The 17,644-nt window shown below is 44.1% G+C and overlaps 1 protein-coding gene across 4 annotated transcripts; it reads right to left on the reverse strand.

The window, feature by feature from the left end:
- Positions 1-1,920: 1,920 nt before the first annotated feature.
- pik3r4 (phosphoinositide-3-kinase, regulatory subunit 4) lies at positions 1,921-16,267 on the reverse strand. 4 transcript variants are annotated; one of them, XM_029505227.1, is made up of 21 exons: positions 16,008-16,267; positions 14,746-15,470; positions 14,351-14,484; positions 14,069-14,279; positions 13,589-13,981; positions 13,360-13,494; positions 13,054-13,275; positions 11,614-11,787; positions 11,355-11,500; positions 11,077-11,280; positions 8,799-9,000; positions 7,749-7,840; positions 6,462-6,684; positions 6,213-6,378; positions 5,303-5,467; positions 5,007-5,218; positions 4,789-4,920; positions 4,592-4,692; positions 4,417-4,502; positions 4,015-4,135; positions 1,922-3,574 (listed from the first exon to the last, which is right to left on the reverse strand). In XM_029505227.1, exons 2-21 carry the CDS (start codon positions 15,461-15,463, stop codon positions 3,404-3,406), a joined length of 4,008 nt encoding a protein of 1,335 aa, XP_029361087.1. In that variant the 5' UTR covers positions 15,464-15,470; positions 16,008-16,267; the 3' UTR covers positions 1,922-3,403. The 4 variants fall into 4 exon arrangements, with proteins under 4 accessions (XP_029361085.1, XP_029361087.1, XP_029361084.1 ...); XM_029505226.1 differs by having other exon boundaries at positions 1,923-3,574; positions 4,417-4,505; XM_029505225.1 differs by having other exon boundaries at positions 1,921-3,574; positions 4,417-4,505; positions 13,589-14,279; positions 15,988-16,267.
- Between the last annotated feature and the right edge of the window lie 1,377 nt (positions 16,268-17,644).

The following is a 17,644-nucleotide window of genomic DNA, read 5'->3' on the forward strand; positions in this document are numbered from 1 at the left end:
TGACTCCCAGCAGCTGTTCTCTCTTTGGTGGTAAAATACTACATGCATATTTATTGTTTCTCAGATGAGAGAAGCCTAAATCTAATTTACAGTTGAAGGAGACACATTAGCTGGAAATCAAGAAACTAAAACTTGAGATTGAGCAACTGGAGTGAGAGGAAAAGGGCACTGCAGTAAAAGGTACTTTAAAACGTTTTGTTCAGCATGATTGTCATTTTATACTTCAGGCTTTTCATTTTCCAGAACTTTAATAAATAATAAAACATCCTGTGATTGGTGGTCGCATTACTTAAATCTGGTTCAACAAGATTACACATGTAGCATCTTCCCTCAGCTGAGAATCTACAGATCACTCCGGTCTGGAAGAACTCTCTCCCTCCGAACAGCTCCTGAATCCACCGGATCTTCTACAAACGGTGAGCTCATGTTCAGGAGGATGATCGCTGAAGTCAGAACAACAACTGGACCGGACCAGGTTATGTTGCAGCATCAGTTACCATGGTGATACAGACACCACCATCCGACCATCAGAGTGGCGACACAGCTTCAACAGAAGTAAGATTGTAATGAAGCCTATGGGAAAACGTCCCTCCCTCTCCCTGACGAATTAGCAAAAGTTTGTTCAACACAAACAGAAAGTATGGAAGCAGATTGATGTCTAATGAGCGATGATCAGGAACCGATAAGTGCTGATTCAACTTTTCATTGAACTTGAGCAAAAAGGTCGCATCATCAGACATTTCATTAAGTGTTATAACAAGACGGTTGGGCGGCAGGTTCTGCGGTGCTAATCTATAAGACACCTGATGGTACAGTACAGGCGGAGGACGAATGGAAACTGACACATGATGAAGGTGTTTTCTGCCGATCTCCCAGCCGGGCTAACACTGCTGACCCAGTCAGCCTCCGGCGTGGAACCTGGTGGATGGAGAAAAGGGGATGGATGGTTCCGTCACCCAGAGCAACATTTCAGCTGTTACAACTAAACTGGACCAGATTTCCTCCCGGACTTAATGCTCTTCTCTGATTCAGTTCGTTTCAGCTGTCTGAAATGTCCGGTCCATGATCCGCCTCAGCAGAGTTCTGAGGGTCCAGAATAATCATGAATAAATGATGAACATTGGGCACAGTGAAGCAGATAGATCACGCTGCTTCGCGGTGGATAAACTTCCTGTGATGTACTGCATGTTCAGGGGACTCTTCCACCCAAACAGGACTTGGAGAGGTTTCATTCCCTCCATAAAGACGTCTGTGGAGCAGGAGCTCTAGGACAGTCCGTGGCCCGATTCCTGGGCAATAGGCACTGAGCTCTGTGTGGTAACTCCCTATGAACACCTCAACACGTTGACTTGTGTTATGACCTGCGTCTTCATTGTGGGTGACAGTCTGAATGCAGATGTTTCTGAGAACAACTCCTTATTTCCAAATCATTTAATGCAGTTCTGTTCTGATAATGGGCTGACTCTTTCCAGTAAAGTGCTTCTGCCAGATAACAGCGTCACTTATATCAGTGAGGCGGAACCCAACTTCATGGTTAGATCACTGCACAGCTTCTGCACATGACTCCTTACAGTCTGTCAATTAATTATGAACTGGCCACTTCTGACCATGTGCCTTTGTCTCTATTTGTAAATCTGGATAATTGACCTACTCTTTCATCCATGAGACATGACATGCATGTGGGGAGAACAGATTGGTCCAACTTGACTGAGATCAGAGGCCCATGCTGAAGCTAGAAGGGCCCGACAGGCAGACATAAACATGGTCCCTTATTTGAGAACAAGAAACAGACAAGAGGCAAATTTTAAATATGTGTTACTTTTGATTAAAAGGAATGAGAATGTAATTAAGTCTGACTCGCGATGAAAATGCTAAACAATAACTCTCACAATTTCTGGAAAGAAATAAAAAGAATGAACAATTGTACAACTTCTCTGCCAATGAATATTGATGGTGCAAATGGCCCAGAGGAAATTACTCATTATTAGAACTGTTCAACTGTGTCAAAAGTAACAACTTCCCAGTGGGCAGTATTGATAATGTCTCCCCACAAGAAGTCTTTGATGCAGTCATGATGCTAAACGATAATAAGGCGTGTGGTATGGACAAGCTATCTGCTGAGCATTTCAAATTTGCAAGTAGAAAACATTTTAGTTCATGGTATTTTATCTGTTTATCTGTCTGATCCAGAATCCTGGAGAGGACCTTATTGAATAGTTTGGAACAGTTTGGCTTCAAACGTAGACGTGGGACAGATGTGTATTTTTGCTCTGAAGGAGATTTTAGATCTGTATAACAGGCATAATTCCACAATGTTCATGTGTTTTATCGATGCCTCTAAAGCTTTTGATCATGTGAAACCTGAAAAATTATTTTGTAAGTTGCACAGTAGAGGAGTTCCCAAATATCTGATAAGGATTCTGGCTTTTTGGTATGCTCATCAGGCAATGCATGTAAAGTGGGGTGACTTTATGTCTGCAATGGAGTTAGACAGGGAAGCATTCTGTCTCCCTTCTTATTTAATATTTATATGGATGATCTATCAAAGCTGCTTAGCAGATGTGGTACAGGCTGCGTGGTTGGTGACATCATCATCAACCACTTAATGTATGCAGATGATTTAGATATCTTCTCCATATAGTGCTGCTCTTCAACAGCTACTGAGGGTTTGCTCACAATATGGCACAGACTTTGATATTAATTACAATGCTAGAAAAAGTAACATAATGATGATAAAGATGTCTCGGCCTTCTATAAAATATTGTTTGTTGTATCTGTTTGTTTCTTTTTAATGCTTGTCCTGTGTGCTATGGACCATTGTGTCTTTAATAAAGTTAATAATATTCAAAATCTACTAATGTAGACGGGGGGGGGGGGGGTTACAGATAAATGTTTTCCCCTCACCTGACTGTAAACAGTTTGAGGTTCTGAGTAAAAACATCCTGAAGTTGCTTTTTATTTCATTTATTTCACGAATAAAACTCATATAGACAGTTTGTGTTTGATGGCATGATGATTCGTTACTGATGAAAGAAAACGTGTTTGAGTCTCAGAGGTCAGGAGACGGATCTACGGGAGCTGGCAGAATCATTTCAAACTTTCTCTTTGAGATAATTCAGCTCATAACTGGGAACTCGAACTGAGCAGAAGAAAACTGATTCATGTCCATCCGTCCACACAGTCACTGAACTCTTTGTGTTGTAAACAACACGATGACAAATTTCCACTGCTCAGAAGATAATTATCAGACTAAAATATGTTCTGCAAAATAATAATGTCCAGTCAATACTGATTAAAAATGGCTGTCACTTATCTGCCAGGCTGAGGAGGAAATAAAACCGGCTGGAGGCGACTGCTGTAGTGTTTCCCCACGCAACAGGAAGTGAGCTCCATGTTTGTGTCTTTACTTCCACACTTTGACGATGCCGTCTCTGGACGATGTGACGATGAAGCCCTGCGTGGTCTGAAAGGTGGCTATGTCAGTGATGATGTCGTGGTGTCCAACAGGAAGGGATTCTGGACCGCGGCGAGGCGAGTCCTCGACAACGCCGCTCTTCTGTTTACTGTGGATCTCCTGCACAGAGTTCAGGTTCACACAGAGGCATGATGGGAAACAGAATTCCCAATCAAATCATAACAAGGCACTTTACATATGGAGCAGGTCTAGACCAAACTCTTTATAGAATGAATGAAACTCTTTTTCATTTAAATGATAAAATATGTGCTTTTCCTTGATATTCAGATTTATGCAGATGCAGTAAAATAAACGAGAACATTAACGTCCTGTGTTTACACATGAGGCCTTCAGGTGCAGTACTGACTGTGGGTCATCTGTGTTTCATTCTGATGTATAAACTGTTGTAGTTATGAGGACAAAACAAAGTGAAATAAAAGTTTATGGTCGTGTCAGCTGCTTGACAGACAGTTCACTGACTTCAGACGCTCGCAGCTGAAAAGACCAATCACGTTGCTCTGCAGCGCTGACGTGTAGTTTTATTTTGAAGGAGCCCCCACCTGTACAACCTCAGTTCCTTCAATGATCTTCCTGCTGTAGAGGACAGACGGGCAGTGCAGCGAGTCATTGGCGCCTCCTGCCACGATGTAAGACCTCTCCGGGTAGGCCAGGTCCCAGAACCTGCAGACCACGGGACCACTTCATGTTAACACACGTTAAGTCTTTATGAGTTACTGTCGTCTGTTTTTATTGATTTAAGACAGTTTTCTGTTCATCAGACGTTTAGTTTCTGCATTTTGTCTGCTGTTAATTGATGTGGATGATTTCCCAGCAGCCCTCTGTGATTAACTTCCTGTCTGCAGTTAAACTGTTAACACATGTAGCTGGAGCAGCTACAAAGACAGATAAAGAGATTTCACACCACAACAAGGTTTGTATGTTACGGTTTCTGCGGTCCAGACCTGATCCTCATGTCAGATCCAGCTGTCAGCAGCAGAGGGTTCCCATCAGCTGGACTACAGTAGATCCCATGAACACTGTGAGGAGACTGCTGGAGAGCACAGAGCAGACTGTCAGCAGTCCTGAAGGGGATGTACGAACACACACACACTCACACAAACAAACACATAGACACACCTGCATCTCAGACAGCGGAGGTGCAGAACTCGCCCACAGAGTGAATTTACGATCTCCAGTCTCCATGTCCCACATCGACACTTCATTATTCCCCTGGACAGCTACAGAGAGAGACACAGCTGTTTAGTTTTCCTTTGTCTCTCAGGTGAATCTGTACCCCGTTCTGTCCACTTCCCGTTTCTTCCTCGCCCTCTGACCTGCGATGACAGATGATTGGTAGAGCGGATGCATCAGCAGCCGTCTGATTCGTGCTCGAGCAGGGTGGGAGTGGTTTGAAATGGGCAGTTGGAACCGCATGTCCCAGCAGGCCATGGTGCCGCTGCTCGTTCCTGTAGAGGAAGTAAAAGACTGGAGTGGGAACAGGAAGCTAACACGTGTTTTCTTGCTGTGGACCATCAGAGCGGAGAACACTGACCCAGGCAGAGCCAGCACTGGTGCATGTCCACAGTGAAGGAGGTGATGAGTCCCAGCCGGAGGTCGTGACGGAGCGTCCAGGCGTTGGAGTTGGAGCGAAGGTCCCAGCCCACCAGGGAGCCGTTGACGGTGGCGTACGCCAGCACCGATTGGGCGCCTGAGTTAAAATGGTGGATGTCGACTGCACAGCCGTCCTCCTGCAGGTCCAGAGACCTGAGTTCGTTGGACAGAGGATGATGTGAGGTAGAGGAGACAAGATGGAAATAAGCACAGCGGTTTCACCTGTCGGGAGGTTACCTGGTCTGGAACGGCTGGACTTTGGGGGACTTCGGTGGTTTGTTGGCTTCAACCGCCAGCAGCTGAATGGAGCCGTTATCTGAGGCCACAGCTAAGTAATGTGAGCCCTGACAGAAGGTCAGCGTCTTCACATGGCCCCCGATACGAGAGTACGTCAACACTGACCTGCAAAAACACAGACGCACAACAGTGTGACAGAAATAACACGAAGTGAGGACTCTCATGAATTTGTGCTGAGAAAACAGTTAGTTCACACCACACAAAGTCCAACACTAAACAGAGAAGATAAAAGTGTCGGAGTATTAGAGTGAAGGGGAAGAACCTGCTGTTGTTGGCACTCTGGATTTATATATGGCAGCCTGAGGCTTCAGCAGCTTTATGAGACGGAAGCAGATGTGATCAACAAACAGGATTTCAGTGTTTAGGAGCCTCATTAACCAGAAAATCTATCCCAAATCAGTTTTAGTGCAAACAGGGAGCAAGAGACTAGTTGAATTACAGTTGTATTTCATCCCTGCTGACACCATATCTTCCAGTGTCACCTGAGGATCATTTCCTTTTTTCACGAGGAAACAGGTAACAGGTGACACTGTTGGTAGACATACTCGAACTGTGCATGCATTAAGGGGAATATTCAGTGCTTAAAGCACCGCCTCTGGTGGTCAGCAGGGATTCATAGAACCGTAGTTACATTCGTAACTTTCGTTTTATTTGGGAGTCCAGAAAGCAGAACGTTAAAATAGCCAACTTGTGGAGTAGGTGCAGTGTTTGTTTGTGTTTCTGTGCCAGTTTGAACTCTCTGATGATAAAATGTAGAGCATGTCATATTTCTAATTTGGGGTTTAAAACTGAATTAAGTTCAGTGTTGGGGAATCGGTTCCAGCTGAGACCTCCTGGCTCTGGTCCTCACCTGGTGGTCGTGGTCTTTCCCTCCATCTTCTGACTGTCCCAGACTTTGACGGTGCTGTCGTTGGACGCCGTGGCGAAGATGGAGTGTTCGTCTGAGACTCGGATCCTGTTCACAGCGGCCTTGTGTTCATGGAGATGGGCGACCAGCAGCCCTTTGGGATGCCATCCTGCAACACACAGTGACAGGTCTGAGAAGAGAGGCCTCCATGTTTGTCTCCTGACCTCATCCCAAAGCGGCTGTCTGGTTTACCAGGGGGAGGAGGTCGACTCTCCCACTCTGCGCTCTCCATCATCTGCTTGGCCATGCGCTCGGCACTGCACTGCTCTCTCTTCTGCTGCACCAGCTGCTGCAGCTCCGCCTTGCAGGTGTTGATGCGGCGCTGGTAGGCGGGGCCACTGACCACCGACTGCAGCACAGGTACGGTTGGGGCCAGGGTGCTCTTCCTAATCTGACTGGTGGGCCCATCAGCTGCCTGTGAACAGTCATTCCTTATTTTACTGACTTAATATAAATAGAGTTGTTACTCAACGCAATCAGAACCAGCAGCACCATTCATAGTGCAGAGGATGTTTCAAAATAAAAGCCTCTGGTAACCAGAGGGTTGACAGCTGTGACCAAGTTAAGTAACATGTTTAAATCAGTTTGTGAGCTGGTTTCTGGAGATAAGCGTAAATCTGCTGAGTTCTCTGAATTCAGATTGTTTCCTTTGATACCAGCCGAAAGGGGCATTACTCCACCAGATCCTCGGTCGGAGGGTCTGTACTCTGAGATGGGATTCCCAAGATCTGAATCTGTGATCTGATGACTTGGGTGACAGCAAAAAAGTCACCTCTTTGACTGTTTTTGGATTAGTTGGGAGTCAGGGGGCGGAGTCAGGTTCTAACAAAATGGCGGCGTTGACACCCATATTTATTATAGTCTGCGTTTTGAGCTGTTGGTGGCGATGACTTTGATGTGAAGATCAGGACTCGTCACAGACAAACAGGCTCAGACTGTAAGTGATATGACCGAAGGTGAAATGAGGACACTGAAGTGAAGCAGACAATAATAACAGCTCAACACAAAGCTGTGTTCTCTAAAGGACACTGGTTTAGTGCCAGCAATGGTCAACATTACTGGAACCAAACCAGATGGTCTGAGTTTACGCTGATTTTTCATCATTACTGAGCAGAACTCCTGATCAGATAAAGACAGAAACGACCCAAACACAGGAGAGGAACTTTTCTGTGGAGAAGGAGGAAACGTTCACAGTGAGTTTGGAGTTGGTTGTTGTTTTCTGATTCCACAGAACAGACAGAATCAGATGATTTTGAATCTGAGGACACTTGGGAGAAACTTTTGAAAAGATGAAAAAGCACAGAGATGAAAAACAGGAATGCCTGAATGCGGCTCAAAAATGGTTGAAGCGTTTAGTGTAAAAAAAAAAAAACACAACATCCTGTTCAGAGTGTAAAGTGGCCTCTGGCACCTGACGGCTGTAAACAGCTGTGAAACTGGACCAGACTTCCACCTGAACGCAGCATTAGTGGCTGTTACCGTGGCGGGCTGAGCGGAAGCCGGCTCCTGGGATCCAAACATGCTCTTCCACTCCTCGTTCATGGTGGAGTCCTGCTTTGTGTGCTTCCTCACTGATAAAAACAAACAAGCAAAAAACAGGATGTGAGACTTTTTTCATGCCACAATTAACTTCTATTAATCTATTAATGGAGCCGGCCACTTGTTTCTAATTAAAACACACTCAGAGTTCAGCGTTTTATTTGTTAAAGAACACTGAAAATGTGTTCTGTGTGGAGAACTTTGTACGTCTTGTGAACTCTTCTGGGGGTATTTTGGGTTATTATGGACCAAAGAGGAGGGGCGTGCAGCTTCTACAAACATGTAGAACCCTCTAAATGCCAACTGTCTGTTTTCTGTTTGGAATTATGTTTGGCATTTCATTTCGCTGTAGATGACCCTGTCTGAAGTGCATGTTCTAGGCATGCATTTTAAATTGTTGTTTTTTCAACTTTAAAAACAATAAAAACAAAGTTTAGGAAAAAAAAAAAAAAAAAAAAAAAAAGAAGCGCACTGATTGAGATGTCTGAAATCTCTCAGCGGTGTCGTAGTTTTACTGTTAAGTCTTATCTGAAGAGGATCTTTTGGAGTAATTGCCAGGCTCAGCTCAAAGGGAAAGTGATTCATGTGGGAGATTAAAGTATGTGTGTGGGGGTTCAGGCTCTGTTTGGCTGCAGATGGCACCAATTAGCTCAGCTGACTTAAGAGAAACATCTGGAAGTCTTTTTCCTGTATGTGGTCACAGAGAGCTCAGAGCAACACTATCTGAGATTTTTACTTGGAGACAGTTGCATTAATGATTAATAATGTTTCAGCTCATTCATATTAACATTTTTAATGAATTTTAATTTATTATCACCCTTATTTTACAATTTAGAATTAAGTGGCATGAGAATCAATTCCAGGATTTAGAGAAAACAGATGATAACTGGTTTGAAATGTTTCTCTGGAGGAATCAAAAAATAAAACAAAACTGTCTCGTCTAGCTTTAGATCGTATGGACCTTTACAGTCTGGTTCATTCTGTCTTTACCTCTTTTGTCCTCCACTTCTGCCTTAGGTTTGACCAGGTCAACTTGCCGGCCCGTGATGCCAAGCATGGCCAAGTCAATGACTCCAGTCTGCACCGCCTCCCCCAGGTGGCTCTGCTCGCCCATGTTGGCTTTGGCCTTGTTGGATTTCAGCATGAAGTCTTTGAGTGCCAAAAGCTTGTCCTCCTCCGCCTCGGTCATCCCCTGAGCACAGGAGACAGGAAGCAGTGGAAGCAGAGATGTGGATCCAGCCAGAGGTAACCGCTCACACGGCGGGATTCAAAATCACTCAGATTCAAAGTCAACAATTTAGGCTCCCTCCCATTTAGGCTCTGAGGAAGTATGGTAATATTTGGAGATGTAAGCTGTAATGATGGGAGCTAAACATATATTTCACACACTGCAACGAGCCAGATTTTTTAGACACTCTATATAGAACTGAGAGAAAGAACTATCAGCAGTGACTTGGATAGGACGGATTTGAAGCAGGTATGCTCCAGCTCATGGCTGTGACCTGAACCCTGATTTTTTTTTTAGCTCTACAATAGTAAAATTGGACTTTAAATCCTCTAATAGGTGAGCTTTTTGGTATTTATCTGCTGTAAAGCTCATTTCCTACATCACAGTAAGAGCTTTTCTCTGCTCCTGAAAACAAATACAAACACTGATATGGGCATTTTCACTGCTGTTTTCCCTCCACGCTTCAGAGGGCAGCTTTTTAGGACAAGGTGGGTCAGGAAACAACCAACGTGAACAAAAGTGACCGAACAACATCTCGTGGTGTCTGGGACTTGATCTTTAAACGCTTTGAGAAGTTTTAATCTGATCTGACTCCACAAAGGAAGCATTTATCAGATGTAAAAACACTTAGGATTAAAAAAAACTTCACACTCTGAGCTGCTGTCCTTTCCAAATGGAGCTTGGACAAAATAATCTGAAAGCCCAGACCCCAGAGTGACTGATATTTATTTCCACGTTACTAGATCATGTTTATGAACATTGGTGTCGTTCCCACTGTTAGAAACCATGTGTAAAACATGAGTTTTGTGGAAAAGGCCCTCAGGATTTATGAACCATACTTCAGATGTTCCACAGAAACATTCTGGAAATTCAAGTTTAATTCTGCAGAAATGATTTGGGAGTCTGAGTCAGTGTTTCTCATTAAAAGGCTGCTGAGTGTCCTGTTATCATGTGAAAGCCTTCGTCACCTCTTTTCCCCGCAAAACAAACAAGCCTCATTGATTTAACTGTTCTAGATTTACACTGAAAACTTACAGAAAGGATTTGTTGGGGAATACTGGGAAATTTGTCCAAGTTAAATATAGGTTTGTTCTTCTCAGCAGTGTGGCCTGATGACAAACAGGAGGCCATCTAAACAATAACAAATATCAACACACATTCTTTCTATCACTGAGACATATGGAGCCTGATGACTCACAACAACAAAACTAGTGGATGGGAAATCTGTCAGTGTTCATGTACATGTCAGCTGTCTCTATCCTGCCAGGATGAAAAATTGTGTTTTGCTGCCTCCTCTGGTTAAAACACAAACCAACACTGACCCTGATTGAATTTCTACCTCACAGCAGCGATAGAACAAAAGTTCAGATTCTGCTGGTTTCCTGTCACTGGGGTTCAGTGGTCAAACATGGAAACCATAAAATCTCAGTGTTTAGCATTTCATTCCTGTTTATTACCTGTTTAAAATCTAAAAGTACACCTTTGAATTTGTGAGCTGCAGGTTTGAAGTCTCCAGTTTATTCAACGCTGTTCAGTCTCTAATTTCCATGATGAATGTGACTCACTCTGAAGTTTCTAATGAAAAGTATGTGAAGGGAGAACATTTCACACACCCTGTGCATGACCTGACTCTTTAACGGGAGGATAATGAGGGAGGACTTTAATGTTAGATGGCATCAGTCCAATAAACACTTACTTTGAAACTTAGACCAACAGGAAATGAGTTACTGGGGTGTGTGTGTGTGTGTGTGTGTGTGTGTGTGTGTGTGTGTGTGTGACAAAAAGTGAACTGATCCATTAGCCTGCGTCCAGATCGGTTGTTAGAAAGAAAAGTTCTGATTTGAGAATTTGGAACAAATCTCATGTGCTGCATGTAATAAAACCTGGACTTTAGATGTGAGTGAAAAGAAAAAAACCTTCCTTTCATTGAATTTTTTTGAAAATAGCTAAAAATCTATTTTCTAAAACCATCAGCAGGTGATGACCACATGACGCTGGGGTTAGAGGTTAAGTCTGGCTTCTGCCTGTTGTGGTTCTGACCTGTGAGAGCAGCTTCTTGAGGAGCTGAGTGATGGCCGGGTCTTCGGGAGTGGGGCATTCTGGGATAGATCCTGCACGCTTCTTCTGTCGCAGCAGCAGGTGTCGGAACAGACTGGAGATGTCTTTGGAGCGAAGGGTGTAGTCGAAGATGGAGCGACTGACCGGATCCTTCAGGACGCTGAGCAGCACCAACTCCTTATCGATCTGAGGAGGGAGGGCTGGATGAAGACGACGGCCATAATGCTGATGACGATTGATGATGATGATATGATGCTCACCTGGATGATGGGCTGGGTGATGAAGGGGTTGAGGTGGGGCATCAGTTTGCAGTACACGTCGGCCACGTTGAGGTGTTGAGCGACCACAGTGATGAAGCCCACTGCCCCATAACGAATCCACAGGTTGGGGTGACACAGGAATGGGGCTACGGAGAGAAAGAAGGACAAATTATAATCTCCAGCAGAGAAATACATGCTAGAATGAGCTTCATGTCCAGTTGTTGCAGATATCTGACTGCCGACAATGAGCAGCTCTCACCGATATCACTGACAAACTCATAGATGTGCGGTTTCTGCAGCAGGCCCAGCTGACACATGCAGGTGAGCGCGTTGAGTGCTTTAAAGATGACGAACTCCTCGGTATCACTCAGCCCCTGCTGCAGCAGTGGCTTCAGGATGGAGGAGCTCTGCCAGCCCACGTATGCAGCTACGCCTTCAGAGGGGACAAACAAGAGGGTGAGTTCGATGTAAAACACAGGCACAAAACACGATTTGTTAAGATTCAGAGGAAACTATAACAACTTAATAAAAAAGAGAGAGAGAGAGATGAAGATCATCAGGTGTTCTGAAGTGATTCAAAACGCATTGACTGGGGCCTCCAGTGGCCTCCAAGGGTACTGCAAGTGGGCTGAAAATTATTTACATAATTTTGGTGCAAAGACATAATCATCATATTTATATAAATGACAATTTTAAATGAGAACGCTTTAAAAACATGCTATGCAGCATTAGCAATACATAGAGATCCTGTAATGTGACAGTCAAAACCCGTCTGCTCATTAACGTGTGCCAAAACATCAATTCATATAAGAATCACGATTCTCATTTACTGTTCAGAATCAATCTGTCTGCCTCCATTTTGTATGCGGGATGTCCTGACGTCACAGAGCCGGTTGTGGAACGTACAAATGTGTGGTAAGCACCAGAACAAGGAGGAAACTACAATAATGGAGGAAAGAGAGATTCAACCGGCCTGGTCCTCATTGAAGGGAAAGATTTGGACTTGTTTTGGTTTTCACCTAGAGCCCTATGAAATTCATTTTTTGGTTTTTTTTTTTTGCAGTTTTTCTATGGAGGGGCCCAGTCTGCTCTGGTCTGGTCCGGTCTCTGAAGGGGTGCTGTCACCAGTCTAGTCTGGTCTAGGAGCTGAGGGGGTCCTTGCGGTAGCCCAGTCCATTACTTAGACATATTCAGGTGCCCACACCAGGAATTGAACCGCACCCACTACACTCAAGTCACAACATTCATTCATTCATTCATGGGTAGAGGAGCGTGCATTATTAGTGACCCCCTCAGAACATTTTTCCGACAGATACGTTCCTTTTTTTTGTGGAAAAAAAAAGAAACGTTTCTAATGAATTTTTTCGTTTCCAATCAAATTTTAGCCCCAAAAATTGGAATTGAATGGAATCCCACCCCTAATTTTAAGACAACAGATTTTGGATTTTTTATGAGCCATAGCCCGTAATCACTGAAATAATAAGACTTCAAATACATTTAAATATGTCTCTGTGTGTGTAATGAATGTAGAACACATGAAAGTTTTCCTTTTTTTTTTCCAATCACAGGAAAACTTTTCCACAATAAGGAAATTTTCTTTGACATTTGTACTCAGTCTCTTTGGCCTGCTGCTGCCTCTCGGACTCCCTGATGGAGGTCAACGTGGAACCATTGAGATGTATCTGGTGTGTGTTCTTACCCACGATGCTGTCGAAGAATGCGCCGCGGAGATGCCAGTCATTCTTGTCATTAAGGAAGGTGATCATGTGTGACAGCAGGACATCATTGGCTTTCTGGCGGCCGAAGAAGACACAGAGGCGGGTGATGCCGTTCTCCATCAGAGACTGTTTCACGATGTTCTCTGAATCGCTCAGCAGCGTCACCACCTTCTGCTGAACCATCTCATGCAGCGCCTGCAGCTCTGGAGGTTGAAGACATGGTGAGTTCATCGTGCTGAAGCACAGCTACACGTTTAACAAGAACGTCAACCCATGAGTGTTTGTACCTGAGTCATAGTTTTCGTTGGGGTGAAGTGTTTCCTCTGTGTCCTCCCCGCTCAGGTCCTGCTCTGTGTTCACATTATTTTCCTGAACCAACTCCAAGAAACGCAGAGCGCTCTCTGCCAGATGGGCAATGTTCTCTGAACGACCCAATGAGAAGAAAGAAAAGTAAACAGCTGATTCCAAATGAATCTTTTTCACGTCCAGAACATGCTTAGAGGAAGAAAGACCAACCAGCGTATGCCAATCGGACGATGGTGGCGTCGTCCTGGGCGAGATGGGCGATGCCCGGCAGGATGTACTCTGGGTAAATGTTGACATCGTTCCTTGGCACCTCTTTTACAAGCGCCAGCACTTTGGCCAAAGTCCGCACGGCCTGAGCACGCACACGAGGCATGGGGTCGTTACAGAAGTGCAGTAGGTACGGCGTGATACGGTCCAACAGGATGTCGACGCTTAGCCTCGGGGCCAGGTGGAGGATGAGTTCCAAGGCAGCCAGTTTGGAGTCGCAGGAGTGCAGTGTCTGCAGGCAGGAGGTGATGACAGACACCAGGACAATGAGGCCCTGCTCCTCCCTGGAGCTAAGCACCCCGTCACTGCGCTCCTGGGACGAGGAGGAAGAGGAGCCTGAAGGGAAACAAGTTGTCTTTAAAGACTGAATATGCACAATCAAAGATTGGTGTGATGGTCTTTGGTCATGTAACTGCCCCTCACCTCCTCGTAAGTTGTGCAGGATGTTGTCGAGGTCTTTGCGGATGATGAGCACGCGCTCGTCAGCTGACTGGAAGGTCTCTTTGGCAAACTGAGCCATGTACGGCTGCAGGAAGGTGTAGAAGATGTCAGGAAAGGCTTTCCCTCTCTGCTGCTTCAGGTACTCCTCCGCTGTCAGACGCTTCTCAGGCTCCCTCTGCACCATCTGAGCCACCTGAGGGAAATCACACACACTTTGTTATGATTTGCTGTTTACCCATCACGTGAGTCCTGCAGAGTCATTACCAGCTCTCGGATGCTCTGGTCCTCGATCTTCACGAGGACCTGCTCTGTCTGGAAGAGTCCTTTGCGATATGCCAGCAGCTGGGACAGATCAAACAGCGGGACGCCCTCTGTGAACAGCTCTGCAATCACACAGCCTGAGGACACAGTCCAGGTAAAACTTCAGGCAAGTAAATAAACTTCTAGAACAGAGAATAACACAGGCTGAGTTCAGGGTGGCACTAAAAAAGTATATTTTTCACTTAATTTTACGCTGATACTGACACTATTTCCTGCCCTTTTCAGCAAAGAGTTTAATGCTTTAGCATCAAATCAAATTCCTTGTATATTGAAAAACCTACTGGGTAATAAACCACATTCAGATTCTGCTGTTTTTATCTTGCACTGTCAGATTCTACCTGCAGAGAAGATGTCCATGGCCTGTTTGAGCTCCCCTCTGCTCCTCTGGTTATTATTAGTCAGGTCCACCAGTGGTGTGTTTTGATCACTCTCTGTGGTGAACATACTTCCATCCACGAACCTCTCTGGCGCGATGTAACATGTCCTCCGCCTGGACGTATCAAAGAAGTAGTTGAAGTCTGCGGGATTGTCCTCTGGCAGGTATGTGGGCTTAAAGCTGGCAAAGTCTGTCAGTAGCACCCAGTTCCAGCTGGTCACCATCACGTTCTCAGTCTTGATGTCCCCGTGACGGACGCCCGCCTTGTGTGCTTGGTCGACGGCGTTGAGGATCTGGAAGGCCAGCCAGCGTTTCTCCACGTTGTTGAGGAACGGCCTGGTGCTGATGCGGTCATACAGATTGTCTCGGACGTACTGCCGGAACAGGATCGCTGCTTTCTCAGTCAGGGAGGTTTTCTGGAAGGGCAGGCAATTCTGGCAGGAGTGGAGTCGGATCTTCAGCTCCTCCAGCTCCTGCTTGTAGCTGGTCAGAGGCAGCGATGGGTCCTGGATGGCAAAAACTTTGACCACAACCAGGCCCTCCCGGTGTTTCGCCCGGGCCACTTTGAAGAAGCGAGTGCTGCCAAGGCTCTTGTCATATTCATGGTCATGAATGTCAGAGAAGTAACTGTCCACTGACAAGATCTGAGAGGGAGCAATCCCTGCCAGCTGGTTTCCCATCACGTTTCTATGGAAAAGTTACAAGTTCAAAGTTAAAGAGGAAACCAGAGTTCTAAATCTTATCTCGTATTTTCTGCACTTTCAACATAAGAAGAGATTATTAAAAGAAATCGCAATGAGTAAAGTCTAATCTCGTTAATAATCAATTATCCTGCAGCTGGTTCTTACAAATCCTCACCATCCAAGCTGGGTGCATTAAGCGCAGTGGTAAAAGATGACATTTGACTTATTTAGAACAAATAAAATGTCTCCTTTCAACAAAACAGTCACCTAAATAAAATAAGAAAGCTGCACCGTGTTGCACCATGTTTGATATTTAAGCTGACATGCTGCCGTCTACATTACAGGGTTTCACATCTGGAGTCACATCGTTCAGCTCCACCAACATCAGTCTGACAGCGCTAACCCCCCTACAGGCTAACTAATGTTAGCCCCCTTACAACAGCCCATTTGTGCTTCAACAACACACACAAAACAGATATCCGAGCATAAACAGTTGAAAGATGTTGTAATTGTGACGATACCAGCTGATGTGCTGACAGACCTCTTGTTGTTGATGCTGTTGTTGTTAGCTTTAATACGCTAGCAGCGATCGGCGTCACGGACGCCGCTAACGGTCACAAAAATCTGTCCTAACGGAAATTAAGGGTCGTCATGACGTGCCCCGGTTCGGCAGCTACAGCAGCCAATCAGCTACCGCCGTCTACAGCCGCCGGGCACGGTAAACGGCCGGTAACTGTGAATAAAAAGGAAAAAGAGCAGCCTGAATCACGGAACTAGCCAGCTAACCGATTAGCCATGACCTGTCGCTGTTATGGATCCGGGTCAGAGCAGAAGTGCAAAGATCGTCTGTTGAGAGATGAGGAGCTCCTTCGAAATTAGTTTAGCTTTTCTGAGTATTATTCCCTGTGTCTGGTCTGAAATCTAACAACAAAATAACTCAATATAAATAATTAAAATTAAATAAAACAAAATAATTAAAATATTAAAAACACATATATTTGACTACAAGTAATGACCCAAAGTTGATTTTTTGATCAACATTGGTCTTTCTGGGAAATTCAAATAAATACATTTACCAGGACATGCTAAGAAAAACACTTTAATCTTAATACACATTAAACATGAGATGACACTGGATGTTTTTAAACAAAATGGAAACAAGAAGATAAAACTTAAAGAATGAGGCAAATCATTTCACTACAGATGATCTTTGTTTGGATCCAGCGGAACTTTCTGGTATCCACCGCACTGACACCGGAGCGGAAATGAGGTCCCTGTGGTTTCAAAATAAAGTACAAACACGCCCTGAGTGATAGTGTTGTTGATGTTGTTTTACACATTCTACTCAATTAAAAATAAGTAAGAACCGTTGGGGTTCTTCAGCAGCTGTAAAACTGCAGAGGAATACCGTTGATTTAAAAGAACATTTGTTCCTGCCTCTTAAAGTAAGTTTGGTCAAAGAGTCAGTCAAAATCAATTTTACCGTCAAATCCTTTTGTACATACAAGATATACAGAGGAATTGAAATTATGTTTGCTCTTTTGCCCTCTACGGTGTAACATTGAAAAATATCAATAAATAACATTAAATAAATTGAATTAAATATAGAATGTTAGAAATGAAAAAGCTAGACTGTACAATAATGTATCAATAACATACCAAAGAAACCAGAAATATTGCAAACTGAGATATAGACAAATCTATGCAGGGAGTGAAAAGGGAATGCACAGTTTGTGCATCTTATATGTGTATTATTATTTGTACATAAAGACCTCAGTGAGGTCAGATGAGCAGTGGTAATGTTTGAGAAACAGCTGTAACAGCTGTGTCCATATCTAAAAAGACCTGAAGTAACTTTGATATGATAACAATTAGATTTTTTTCTTTTATTGGCACTGTACAGAAGCATACAATGACAATTTGGTGCACACAGGAACCGGGCTCAAGAACCATCTTTATATAGTGAATGAAAATATTTTTAAAAAAGGGTTATTGCACTTAATGAATCATTTATTTCACTTACATGTGGCAAGTGCGTTTGGGGGGTTATTTCAGTTTTATTATTATTTGAGCCGTCCTACCAGATGAAAAGCTGTGTTGTTGTTGTTTTTTTTTTTTTTTTTTTTTTGCCTGAATAATCCTCCTTTAATAGAACGTATATTTTTAGTGTGTGTGGTC

Source organism: Echeneis naucrates, chromosome 6 (genome assembly GCF_900963305.1).
Source record: "Echeneis naucrates chromosome 6, fEcheNa1.1, whole genome shotgun sequence".
Taxonomy (NCBI): Eukaryota; Metazoa; Chordata; class Actinopteri; order Carangiformes; family Echeneidae; genus Echeneis; species Echeneis naucrates.